Source organism: Halichoerus grypus, chromosome 5 (assembly GCF_964656455.1).
Source record: "Halichoerus grypus chromosome 5, mHalGry1.hap1.1, whole genome shotgun sequence".
NCBI lineage: Eukaryota > Metazoa > Chordata > Mammalia > Carnivora > Phocidae > Halichoerus > Halichoerus grypus.
The window spans coordinates 1,459,631-1,470,671 of NC_135716.1; the positions used below are offsets into that span (position 1 = coordinate 1,459,631).

Sequence of the window (11,041 nt, forward strand, 5' to 3'; positions counted from 1 at the left end):
AAAAAATGTGGAAAAGTGTGCTCACTAAGGCATGAGCCTCCTGGAGGGTGGGGGAGACTTGTGACCCCCCCAAGAAGGGGCAGGAATGTGGCTGAGCCTCACCCCAGCCCGAATCCTATACCTCCGGCCCACAGAGAGTTCTCCCAGGGCCCAGGCCAAGGCCTGGCTCTGGGGTGTTGGGGAGCTCAGGAAAAGCCCATCCCCTGCCAGACCCAAAGTCATGAGATGTGTGAACCGTTGGAAGATCCACGAGGCACACAACTGATTAAATGTTGTTCTGGCAAAGCCAGTTTTGAAAGGCTTTCCATCTTCCCTTTCCTTTCGTGGCGTCCAAGGTAGTCCCACCGAGAGAGAGCCTGCGTGACAGCATCTACGGCAGCCAGCTCTTCACACCAAGGCCCCACCCCGTCCCGCGCCCGCTCCCGGCAGGACGGAGCTCCCAGGATCCTGCCCCACACCCACCAGCCCTGCCAGTGGCACTCCCCAGCTGCCCCCAGCACCGGGCTCCTCCCCCAGGGCTCCCTCCTGCCCTGCCTGCAGAGGGGCCTGCAGGCTCTCCCACCTCACCCTGGTCCCTCCTCCCTTATCCTTCTCAGAGTCCCTGAGGACCCCTCTCCTGAAGCTCTCACTCTCCCTTGGGGTCTGCTTCCCAGAGCACCCAGACTGACACCTCTCTCACCCTCCCCTCCCTACTCCCCCCTCCTCCGCCACCCCCCCCCCACTCCCCACCTTCCCTTCTCTTCCAAGCAAGGAGGAGTCAGCCTGAGGGGTGGAGGGCAAGGGTGGTGGCAGGGTGTAGGGAGCCACCCAGTGAGCCCTGTGACCAAGGACCAAGGACAAAGGGTGCAAGGAGAGGGGCAGAGGTGGCACATTTGGGCTTCTAGGAACATGTCCTCTCTTGGAGGGGCCATACTCTACCCTTACCACCTGGGGTCTGGGTTCTGAGAACAGCCTCGCTCACCTCCTTTTCCATTTGTTATGCTGAGGGGTGAGTTTTCTGCATTTCCTAGTAGAAATTTTACAAATAAGCTAGTCTGCAAAAGGTAAGAGAGGGGCCTTGGGGCTCATAGCGGCCACCCTTGCTGGCTGAGCGGGGCGGCAACAGAGGGACCCTGCACCGCAAGGATCTCAAGACAGCCAGTCAGACAAGCTCAGGGCCTGGAGCCTGAGCCCGGCCAGCTCTGCCCCAAGGAAGCCTCCACTGATGGGCAGCCTGCAGGCAGGTCTGAGGCTTTTTAGAACCATGTTGAAGTCAAAGTCTAGAGTGAGGCATGTCCAGCCTCCAGCCATCTGGGCTCCCAGGGGCCACAGATGGCTGGTTTCTGCCCCTCAGTTGGGGTGGCAAAGGGCCAGAGCTGGCTTGTGCTGACTGCTCTGTTGGAGAAACTCAGAGCCTCACTCACTGTCCCACCTAGCTGGGCCCCAGGCTCCCACCAGGCAGAGCCTCAGGGAGGGTTCACGGGGTCCTGGTACCAGCCAGTACCCCACTAGGATCCAGGTCCCACACCCCAGCAAGACCGCAGCAGGTGTTCCCGTGGAGGGCTCTTCCCCACCCCCCGGGACACCTTGCGAAGCCTGAAGCAGATTTGCTTGTGAGAGGGAAGGACCTCCAAGCCTCAAGTCTGGGAGATCTGCTGGGCCAGCCTGAAGGGTCCTGACCAGGGCCCAGGGCAGGGACGGCAGGGAAAGGATGAAGCTGGTCTGTCCTGGGACCATGTGAGTGAATCCATAAATTGTCCAGGAAAATGGAGACCCAGCCGGACCAGACTGACCACAGCCTCTGTGGTGGACTGGTCCCAGCCTCACAGCCTGCAGCAGATGCACCGCTCAATCTAGGGAGACTGAAGGGAAACAGGGAGTGGTCAGGGAAGAGGGAAGGGTCTTGCGAAGGGAGATGGAGGGGCAGAGAGGGAGGCTGGGGCAGGAGCAAGCAGTGCTCCTGGGTCCTGCTGGGCTCACATCTGGCAGGGAGGATGGGCGGGAGGAGGAGGGTGAAGCTGGCTCGAAGGGAGGCAGTGTGGGAGGCGGGCAGTCCTCTGAGCTAGTGTTCGGACCCATGCTTAAGGGCCTCCTGTGAGCCCAGCTCCCAGACAGCACCACTGACAAGGACAGGACCCAGCCATGAGGCTGGAGGGAGAGGGGAACTCCCAAGGCCACCACAGGTGTGGAGGAGGCCCCCCAGGGGAGACAGAACCCCACCCGAGGGCTGAGAACTTGGTGGGAGGTGGGGTCTGGTTGGTCACTGCCTAGTTGAGACCAATGCAGGATCTTCTGCCAAATTTGTGGTGGTGTCTTTTCCTGGTGTGCTCGGGTAGAGTTCCCTGGGCATGGCTGTAAGGGAGGCCCCTGCCCTCGTGTCTCCATCAACCAACAACAAAGTTCAGCCTCCAGGCACCCAGCCCCAGGTGCAAGATCCTGACCGTTCTAGTTCTACGTGTAGCAGCAAGCACCGTGATGGATTCCAACGGGTCGTCTCAAGAGCCTGTCTGAGTCAACTGACTTAGAGTCCCGCTGACTGTCACAGGAGCTCCACCCAGCTGGAGGCTCTTAGGTTGAGTCTGTAGGAAGCCTATGGTCTTGCATGTGAAGGAGGCTGGTGGACTATGGCCCCAGCACCCCTTCCTGCAGCCCCCTCCCACAGGCCACCTCCCTGCAGCCCTCCCTCCCACAGACCAACCCCCCCCCCATGCTGTGCCATCCTTGCAAACATCACAGTTTGTTTTTTTTTTTTTAAGATTTTATTTATTTATTTGGGAGAGAGAAAAAGAGGGCAGGAGCAGTAGGGGGAGGGGCAGGGGAGAAGCAGATACCCCGCTCGAGCAGGGAGCCGGATGTGGGGCTCGATTCCAGGACCCTGGGATCAGGACCTGAGCCAAAGGCAGACATTTAACCAACTGAGCCACCCAGGCGCCCCCACACTTTTTTTTTTTAGCTTCTAAATTCTAAGTGTGTGTGGTGGTTTTGTTTTGTTTTGTTTTGTTTTTTTTGTTTTTTAGCTTCTAAGTTCTAAGTGTGGCTTTCTATCCCACAACACCAGCTCTCAAGCTGTATTTCCATTCAAATGTACTGGTCTGATTATTCACTGAGCATCTAATACTTGCCAGGCAGTATTCTGTGTCAAGGAGAAGGGCCAGGTACTTCCAGGGCAGGAGGGAGGGATCTCTCTGAATGGGTTCTTGAGCAGAGAAGCGAGGGTGCAGGCCAAGGAGGTCTGGAGTGGACTTCCTGTTCCAGGATTGGGAACAGCTGTGCAAAGGGCCTGAGGTGGGAGCATGTGACAGGGTGAGCTGAGCCTGTGGCTGGAGCAGATGCTCTGAAATCACAGTAGCACTTTGGACTGTTCTCTGGGCGAAGTGGGGGCCAGCCTGAGGGGAGCACGCTGAGGCTCCACTTGGAGACGTGGAGCTGTGCCCAGAGAGGTAAGGCAGGGATACAGAGCGCCACAGTGTGGCCTCACCAGCAGCCACCAGCCTTTTGGGCTGCTCTCCATGCACACTGAACCCCCACTGCCAGACAAGGCCTTGCCTCCAATCCAGCTAGAGCCCGAGAGTGACTGGCTCCAGGCTCCCTGGCCCTACAAGAGACAGGGCAGCCGGAGAGAAGGGCCGGGGGGGGTCTGCACACTTCCCCACAGGACCCCTAAGCAGAGACCTGCAGTAGGAGTCCCCGAGCCACGCGGGAGGGGGGCAGCTCCAGATGGGAGAGACACTGCGCCAGGGGCCCAAGGAGGCCGAGAACCCCTGCCGGCAGCTTGTGGATACCACCCAGAGGCGGACGCAGTCAGGCGTGGACACCTCCCGTGGCAGGGTGCTGAACCTCCCTCTTAGAATGCCAGACGAGGGCGATTGCCCTACCTGCACCCCGCGGCCCCCTCTCCAGCCTCAGCACCCCGTGCCAGGCTCCTGTTAGCTCAGGTCCCTGAGGGGGGCTCCTATTATTAGCTCCTCCAGCCCATGGGTCCCCTTCCAGCAGACGGTGAGGGCAGCAGGCACCCATCTCTCCCAGTTCTGGACCAGCTTGACCGTGCACACACCAGGGTCCAGACCCTGGACAGGACTGAGAGGCACCCAGCAGCAAATGTGCCCCCCCCCACATTCAAAGGGCCGGCAACCCAAACTCCAGCAGTCTCTGCCAGGAGAAAGTTCCCCAGGAAGCATGAGTCGGGGGAGAGCTGCCAGAGCACAGGTCGGCACATACCCTGGGCGGGGGCACGCCACCCTTAGCCTCTGCCTGCTGCCGCCCCCCACCCTACCACCCCCCCCAGGCTGGGGAGCGCCGCCACCCCAGGGCAGCGGCCAAGAGGAAGAGCCTCCCGGGTTCTCACCTGTGCAGGCCTTCCTTCTCTCTGGGCTCAGCAGGGGGCTGCGGGGACCCATGCTGGAAAGAGACGCCTGAGTGACTGGCAGGGGTGGGTCACTGTCCCGCCGCTTCACTCCCTGGCTCGCTTGGTCACTATTCGCAGGGCCTTCTGGACCTCCCTGGCCGGACTGAGGTGGGGCAGCAGACACTGGGCCTGGGCAGCGCTGCACTTGGGGCCTGGCCCTTTGCGGGGGTGGGGGGGCACAGGCTCACACAGAGTGCCCATGTGGGAGGACATTTCACCCAGGCTGTGCCCCCCTCCATCTACCCACTGGCCCCTCCCCAGGACAGGGTCTGCCCAAGAAGCAGTGAGGCAATACTGGAGCAGGGAAAGAAAAAAACATTCTGGGCCGGGGGCCAGGGGCCGGGGGTGGGGGGGTGGGGGTGGGGGGCTGACCCAGGAAATAAGCAGGTAGTTCACAAAACCCAAAGACTTGGGCAAGCCCGAGAAAGGGAAGCAGAAGCAGGGCTGTCTGTAGACACAGGTCCACCAGCTGGACACATACCTGGCCATTTCACGCACGGAGCGGGCCAGCCTAGCCTCCCTGCCTCGGTTTTCGGAAGGACCCCACAGATTATGTCATCAGGCATTGCACAAACTCCTGGCTCATACATGTTCAGATACATTTTCTTGAGTCTCACGCCTGTTCTGTGGCAGTGACCTTGGGGACTTGTTGTGAGTTGGTTGTTCAAAATCACAAGAGCCCTCTGAATCAAAGGGTCCTGTCTTGAATGGGGCAGAGCCCACTTATGCTTTCACCCACAAATACTTGCGAAGCACCCACCACGAGCCAGAAGTGGTCTGGGTGCTGGGCACTGTCCTCGAGGGCTGACCTGCTGGACGGAATCAACAAGCAAGTAGCCCATACCCAAACTGATGGGCACTGCCGAGATAAAATGTATGCCTCTTATGGGGACCAAAATTCATCCAAATCCCTTCCGGGCAGGTGAGCAAGGGGCTCCACTTGCCAAAGGAGCTTCACATTTCCCCCTTCCAGGCTAAGCCCAAAGCTTAGACTAAGATACCAACAAGGTGCTGCCTGGGGGAAGGATGAGGAAGCCCCGCCCAGACACCCACCCTGCCTTCCAAAGGTAAGATCCAGAAAGGGTGACCAAGGGCTGTGGCCTACTGCATGTCCCCAGGGACAGCAGGGCCATCACCCCTAGAAGATATCGCTGCTCCTTGGCTGGGGACCTCTTGGGACGTGTGCAGAGCCTCACCTCCAGCCTCCAAGGAGAGAGTCCCCAAAGCCTTCCCAAGTTGATCCATCCCACATCATCAGGATGTTACAAAGAACCACTGGAACGTCTGACCCTGATCCCCAAACTGTGAAGACACACACACACTTCCGTGCATACTCATACACACCAACCACACACTCACGCACTCCCCTGCACACTCCCATGGCGCCTCACGTACCCCTAAGCCTTTCTCATGTGACTGGTCCCTTACAATGGCCCCTCTTCCCATGCAGCTCCCTCCTGGCCACGCTGCCGTTCTGCCTCGACTCCCTCCCCCTTGTCTGGCCTCCCCAACTGTGATAGTTAAGAAGCCTCTCCCCCCACCCCCCTCCCCCACGCCCTCCACCACCCTCACCCACAGGTGCCACCAGAAAGCCTCAGAGAGAAGGTCAGGTGCCACAGCTCCTCACAGGAAGTGGGCTGTGAACTGTGAAGTGCGTTTCCAAAACAAGCAGGTGGCTGAGACTCAGCAAACTGCGTGCGCCAAAGTCCCTGCACAAGGAGGGGAAACCACCAAATGAGGGGGATGGAAGGGCCAGGCACCCAGCCGGCCTGCCGGCAAGCCCGTTACCTCCCGCTCCCCGGGCTGCAATTGGTCTCCCATCCTGGCCAATGAGAAGCAGGATGCAGGGGCGTGGGGTCCTGCCAGGCCGCCCTCTCTGGCCAGAGCCGGGCCTCCCTGCCCAGAGTGGATGGTGCAGGTCCAGCCAGGGAATACCGGGCCTCCCTGCCCAGAGTGGATGGTGCAGGTCCAGCCAGGGAATACCTATTGAGAGAACGCACGCAAGCCTTTGCTGTCAGGCTAAGGATGCTGGCTTTGTCCTAGCAGGCTTCTAGGCTCTGCGCTGGGAGGGTCACATGAGGCCGGCTTTGTGAAAGGATCTTCTAGCAGCAGAGTGAGCTGGAGGCCTGGGAGCATCCTGGCCGAGTGTCTTGGCCCAGGTGGGGGCAGCCCCATCAGAGACAACCCCTGCGCCCAGAGCAAAAAGGGATCCAGAACCAGCAAAGATGGATGTCCCGCTGGAGATCCCTGTGGCCCACAACCACTGCCCCCTGCGACCTTCCTCCCCCACCCACGGGAGGGCTAAGGCCTCAGCCCCGAGGCGAGGCCAGGAGCCTAGGACCACAGGGGACGCCGGGGCAGAGGGGACGGCGAGCTAGAGGCAAGCTCCCGGCCTCCTCCCCGCCCCCAACCGCCCCGGCCCAGGGGTCTGAAACGCTTCCACGGCACTCGGCAGAAGGGACGCGAGCCCTCCCTGAGCGCGGCCGCCTACCGGTGGGCCCCCGTCGCCGCCCCCACACGCTCGCCACACGTCGCCCGGCTGCCCCGCGATGACGCGCGCCCCGCGTGGGGACCAGAAGGACCGGCCGGACGGGCCAGCGACACCTCCCTGGGGCTGGGCTTGGGGTCCGAGGTGGGGGCTGCCAGCCCCGCCCGGTCCGGGAACTCGGAGTCTGCCCCCGCCCCCGCGCCCAGGAACGCCAACCCCGCGCCCGCCCGCGGGAGCCCCGGCTCCGCCCCTGCTTCCTCCCCCGCCCGCGGGAGCGCCGACTCCGCCCCGCCCGCCCCTGCGCCCCGAGCTCGCCCCTGCTCCCCTCGCCAGCACGAGCGCCGACTCCGCCTGCGGTCCCCCGCCCGCCGCGGCTGCCGACTACCGGGAGTCCCGGGGTGTCGTGCGCTTGGGCTCCAGACTTGGGCAGCTCGGCGAGGCCGTGGACCTGCGTCTGCCCCGCGTGAGTCGGCGGGGCCCGGACCGGGGCTGGGGGAGCGGGGACGACCCCCTTGGCACCGGGCAGGACGGGGGGGGGGCGAGCAGGGTGCCGGGAAAGACGCGGGAGGGACTGGAGGAGGCTGGGAGTCCGGGCTTACGGGTGGGCTCGGCGCTTGGGGGCTGAGCCTCCACTCCCATCCCCCAGCCCTCCCAGCCCTTCCGAATATTTCCCGAGATCGGGGCTGGAGCGGGCGCAGACCAACACCAGGCGCCCTCCCTGGCTGGGTGACCCAGAGCCGCGCAGGCTTGGGGCCCATCACCCGACTCTAGGTTCCCCTTCACCTCTCCCGTGGGGACTGGCGAGGGGCATCGTTGCTGACTTAAGAAGGGGCCTGGGATCTTGGCGGGGCAGCAGGATGGGAAGAATTGAGTGCCCTTCCTGGTGGACCACCCTGGGGACTGGAGCCTACTCTGGGAAGGGGTGAAAGCTCCTTGTTTGCCAAAGATTATGCAAGCATATGAGGTGCCTAGGAGCCTCCACCCCCAGCGCCCCCCACTCCCTACCCCCCTACTGAGCCATCTGGCTCCTTCCGATCTTTGATCTTCGGGGACAAGGACTAGCTCCTACCTCTGTAGTGGCCCCCAGTCCCTGGATGCCTGGCCTTGTCAGAAATCAGCCCTGCGAGCCTGGGGGAGGAGTGGGCAGTCTGGGTCCCAGATGGCACTGTCCCCGAGGCCCACTGGTTCCCCTCAGGGCCCCTTGGCCTGACCCTGCTCATGTCCATCCACTCCAGCCAGTGCCCCGACTCAGCCCAGAGGGGCCTGTTTGGTTGGGGGCCTGGCAGGGGACAGTGGGGACACAGGCTGTGACCGGTGGCTGTGTATTCCAGAGCTTCCTTGAGAACAGCTCAGTTTCTCCAGGCCCAAACCTCACTTTACAGAAGAGGAAACTAAGGCTCCTTTCTCCCTGAACTAGCTGGATCTGGAGCTGGGCTCAGCACTACTCTTGGGCATCTGCAGCTCCTGCCCCCGACCCCAGGATGTCATCCCAGGCCTAGAACTGGGCCAGGGAAGCCTGTTGTCTCCCTGGCATTCTTCTTCCCAGTGCCTGGGACCTGCTCCCCAGGCCCAGAATGCCCTTCCCACACCCATGGCGTCCCCAGCCGAAGAAGGCACCAGACTGCTCCTCCCACACCATGCCTCCTGCCCAACAGGGAACCAGAACCCCAGCTGCTCCCCTCCCTGTGCTTTCTCCGCCCACTGCCACTGGTGTCTGCCCAGGAGAGGGTCCTGGTGGAGGGCACCAGGCAGCCCCCATAGACTCCTATCTACCTAGCTGAGACTCGCTGAACCTCTTTTTCAGGCACGAGATGGGGGAATAGCAGATATTTATAGGTTCGCTGTCGTCAGCTTTGAATAACATAGGGAGAAACATAGAAAACTGCTGGAGGTGGGCGCTCGGCACCCAGCCCAGCCCGAGTCCCTCATGTCAGGAATGGAGCTGGCTCATGGAAAGTCCTGGATGCAGGCCAGCTAATATTCCTGGCCACTCTCCCCCTAGCCCCAGCACCACCAGCAGGGGCCACTCTCCTGGCCTCCCTTTCTGTGTGATCCTGAGATCTTTCATGAGCTCCCTCACTGGCCCCAGCAGCAAGCACCACAGGCTGGGGGACGGGTCTCAACTAGAAGGAGTGGGCACACTGAGGGGTAGGGGGGAATGGGGCAGGAAGACCCTCTGTGTGCTGGCTGTGCTTCTGCCAGGGATAGGCCCCCCTCCCCCCTGCCCCTCCGTCTATCAAATGGGGGCAGCGCAGCTCCCAGGGCCTGAGACTCCGGCCCCTCCTCCCAGTGGGCAGCCCGGTCCCCCACCGAGTTGTTCTCTAAGCAGGACCAGTATCTTTGGCTTTGTGAGGCCCCAGACCGGACACCGGTCTCCTCCAGAATGAAGGTCTTCCTGCCCATGCTGCTGGCTGCCCTGCTGAGTGTGGAGCAAGGTGAGATGCCCCTTGGGGCCCCGGGCCGTTGGCTGAGCTGTGCTTTTCTCCTGGACTCCCCCGAGCGGTGCCCAGGGGCCCTTCAGGCCTGTTCCTGCCTGACCTGCTGTGGCCGGCCGAACGGTCCTCTCCCCCAGCAAAGCGGGTCCCTGCTCCTTGCTGCTCCCCCGGAGGCCTGAGTTCTGACCCTGACACACCTAACGCTGTGCTTTGGGACGTCTGGAGTGTGATGATTGCTCGAATAACATCGGCAAATGATTGGGAGGTGGTTGGGTGTTGGCTCGGGACTGGCAGGGGACATCGCTGGAAGACATCCCAGGGCCCAAGACAGGTGTCACCTGCAGCGTCTCCCCTTCTTCTGCAGCCCACTCCCTGGTGTGCTTCTCGTGCACGAACCAGAACAGTAACTTCTACTGCCTGAAGCCGACCGTCTGCGCGGACTCCGACAGCTACTGCGTCACGGTGTCCGCCTCCGCCGGACTCGGTGAGTGCTGGCCGCCGCCCCTCCCCGCGCGGCCGCCCCCCCGCCCCGCCCTCACCGCCTTGCTGTCCTGTGCAGGGAACCTGGTGGACTTCGGCCACACCCTGAACAAGGGCTGCTCCCCGATCTGCCCCAGCCCCAGCATCAACGTGGGCGTGGCGTCCGTCGGCACCTACTGCTGCCAGAGCTTCCTATGCAACTTCAGCACCGCTGGCCGGGGGCTGCGGGCCAGCGCCGCAGTGCTGGGCCTCGGGCTCCTGCTCAGCCTGCTGTCCGCCCTGCAGCGGCTCGGGCCCTGACCACTGGGGCCCGGCAGCTGGCCCAGACTCCCCCAGCTCAGGAAGGAAGGCCCGCGCCCCCCCCCCGCCCCGCCAGCCCCCGAAACGATAAGGAAGCCTCTTCCTCTGACTCTTCACCCTGCTCGATCCCAGCGCTCTCCGCCGTCGGTGCCCACGGTCAGGCCTGCCCCTTGCGCCCCCATCTCCCCTCCGAGGCGGCCCCTGACCTCACTTCTCGGGCGGGGATGTGACCTCCTCAGGTTGGAAGGGCTGAGGGCCCGGAGTCAGAACTGAGTCCTGGGGACACCCTGGGAGGGGCACGTGCACCCCAGGCCCTGCTCCGTGTGTCCCCAGGTGGGGTGGGAGATGTGCTTTGTGCCGCTGTGTCCCAGGGGGACCAGCGTGCTGTTGTCAGAGGTGAGTGCATCCTTTCAGCTGTGTGGACGGGTGCGTGTGTGCGCCCCCGTGCGTGCGCGCAGTGAGCCGGGCCGTGGCGGGGGGCGGAGACCCGAGTCCAACGTTAGCGGTGGCTGAGCCACCCGAGCCCCAACAACAAAGCTGCTTCTCTCTCGCCTTTCTGCGTCCCACGTTCACCCACTTTAACGGTGGCCTTTTGGAAGAAGATGGGCTTCCAGTGCGTCTGGGTTTAGGCCGCTGGACCCAGGAATCAGCCCCCGCCCCCCAGCTGCGGCACCACCCCCCCCTCCACCCCCACATTGGAGTCAGCCTGCTGCTTTGGTGCCTCAAATAAACACATGTTCTCCACCTTTCACACTCTGGCTGTGGCTGCATGTTTGGGAGTCCCCCTCCCAGCAGGGGCCTAACGTGGGGGGGTCCCCCTGTGGCCCATATCGGGGAGAGGGCTCCCCCGAGTCCACAGCTCGCTGCCCTAAGGCCTAGAAGGGGACCTCCCTAACCCTAACCCGCATCCTGCACTCTTTCCCATGCCAGACCAGACCGGGCCATGTGGGAAGT

The 11,041-nt window shown here is 62.7% G+C and overlaps 1 protein-coding gene and 1 long non-coding RNA gene across 7 annotated transcripts; one reads left to right on the top strand and one right to left on the bottom strand.

Annotated features, from left to right (window-relative positions):
- Positions 1-2,725: 2,725 nt before the first annotated feature.
- On the bottom strand, positions 2,726-7,055 carry LOC144381808 (uncharacterized). Of its 5 annotated transcripts, XR_013447645.1 has the most exons (4): positions 6,876-7,055; positions 5,970-6,571; positions 4,325-4,377; positions 2,726-3,259 (listed from the first exon to the last, which is right to left on the bottom strand). It is a non-coding gene; the product is annotated as an uncharacterized LOC144381808 (long non-coding RNA). The 5 variants fall into 5 exon arrangements; XR_013447643.1 differs by lacking the exon at positions 6,876-7,055 and having other exon boundaries at positions 5,970-6,869; XR_013447644.1 differs by lacking the exon at positions 6,876-7,055 and having other exon boundaries at positions 5,957-6,869.
- A 116-nt stretch (positions 7,056-7,171) lies between these two features.
- On the top strand, positions 7,172-10,838 carry LY6E (lymphocyte antigen 6 family member E). Of its 2 annotated transcripts, none has more exons than XM_036081948.2 (4): positions 7,172-7,335; positions 9,163-9,307; positions 9,672-9,791; positions 9,867-10,838. In XM_036081948.2, the coding sequence occupies exons 2-4, from the start codon at positions 9,256-9,258 to the stop codon at positions 10,085-10,087; spliced, it is 393 nt and encodes a 130-aa protein (XP_035937841.1). In that variant the 5' UTR covers positions 7,172-7,335; positions 9,163-9,255; the 3' UTR covers positions 10,088-10,838. The 2 variants fall into 2 exon arrangements, with proteins under 2 accessions (XP_035937841.1, XP_035937842.1); XM_036081949.2 differs by having other exon boundaries at positions 7,173-7,335; positions 9,202-9,307.
- The last annotated feature ends 203 nt before the right edge of the window (positions 10,839-11,041 follow it).

Excerpts from the sequence above, each read along its gene's own strand:
- LY6E (XM_036081948.2), top strand. The coding sequence starts at position 9,256 with ATGAAGGTCTTCCTGCCCATGCTGCTGGCTGCCCTGCTGAGTGTGGAG. Across the intron at positions 9,308-9,671 it reads CCTGCTGAGTGTGGAGCAAG|CCCACTCCCTGGTGTGCTTC; the intron begins GTGAGATGCCCC and ends CTTCTTCTGCAG. Across the intron at positions 9,792-9,866 it reads GTCCGCCTCCGCCGGACTCG|GGAACCTGGTGGACTTCGGC; the intron begins GTGAGTGCTGGC and ends TGTCCTGTGCAG.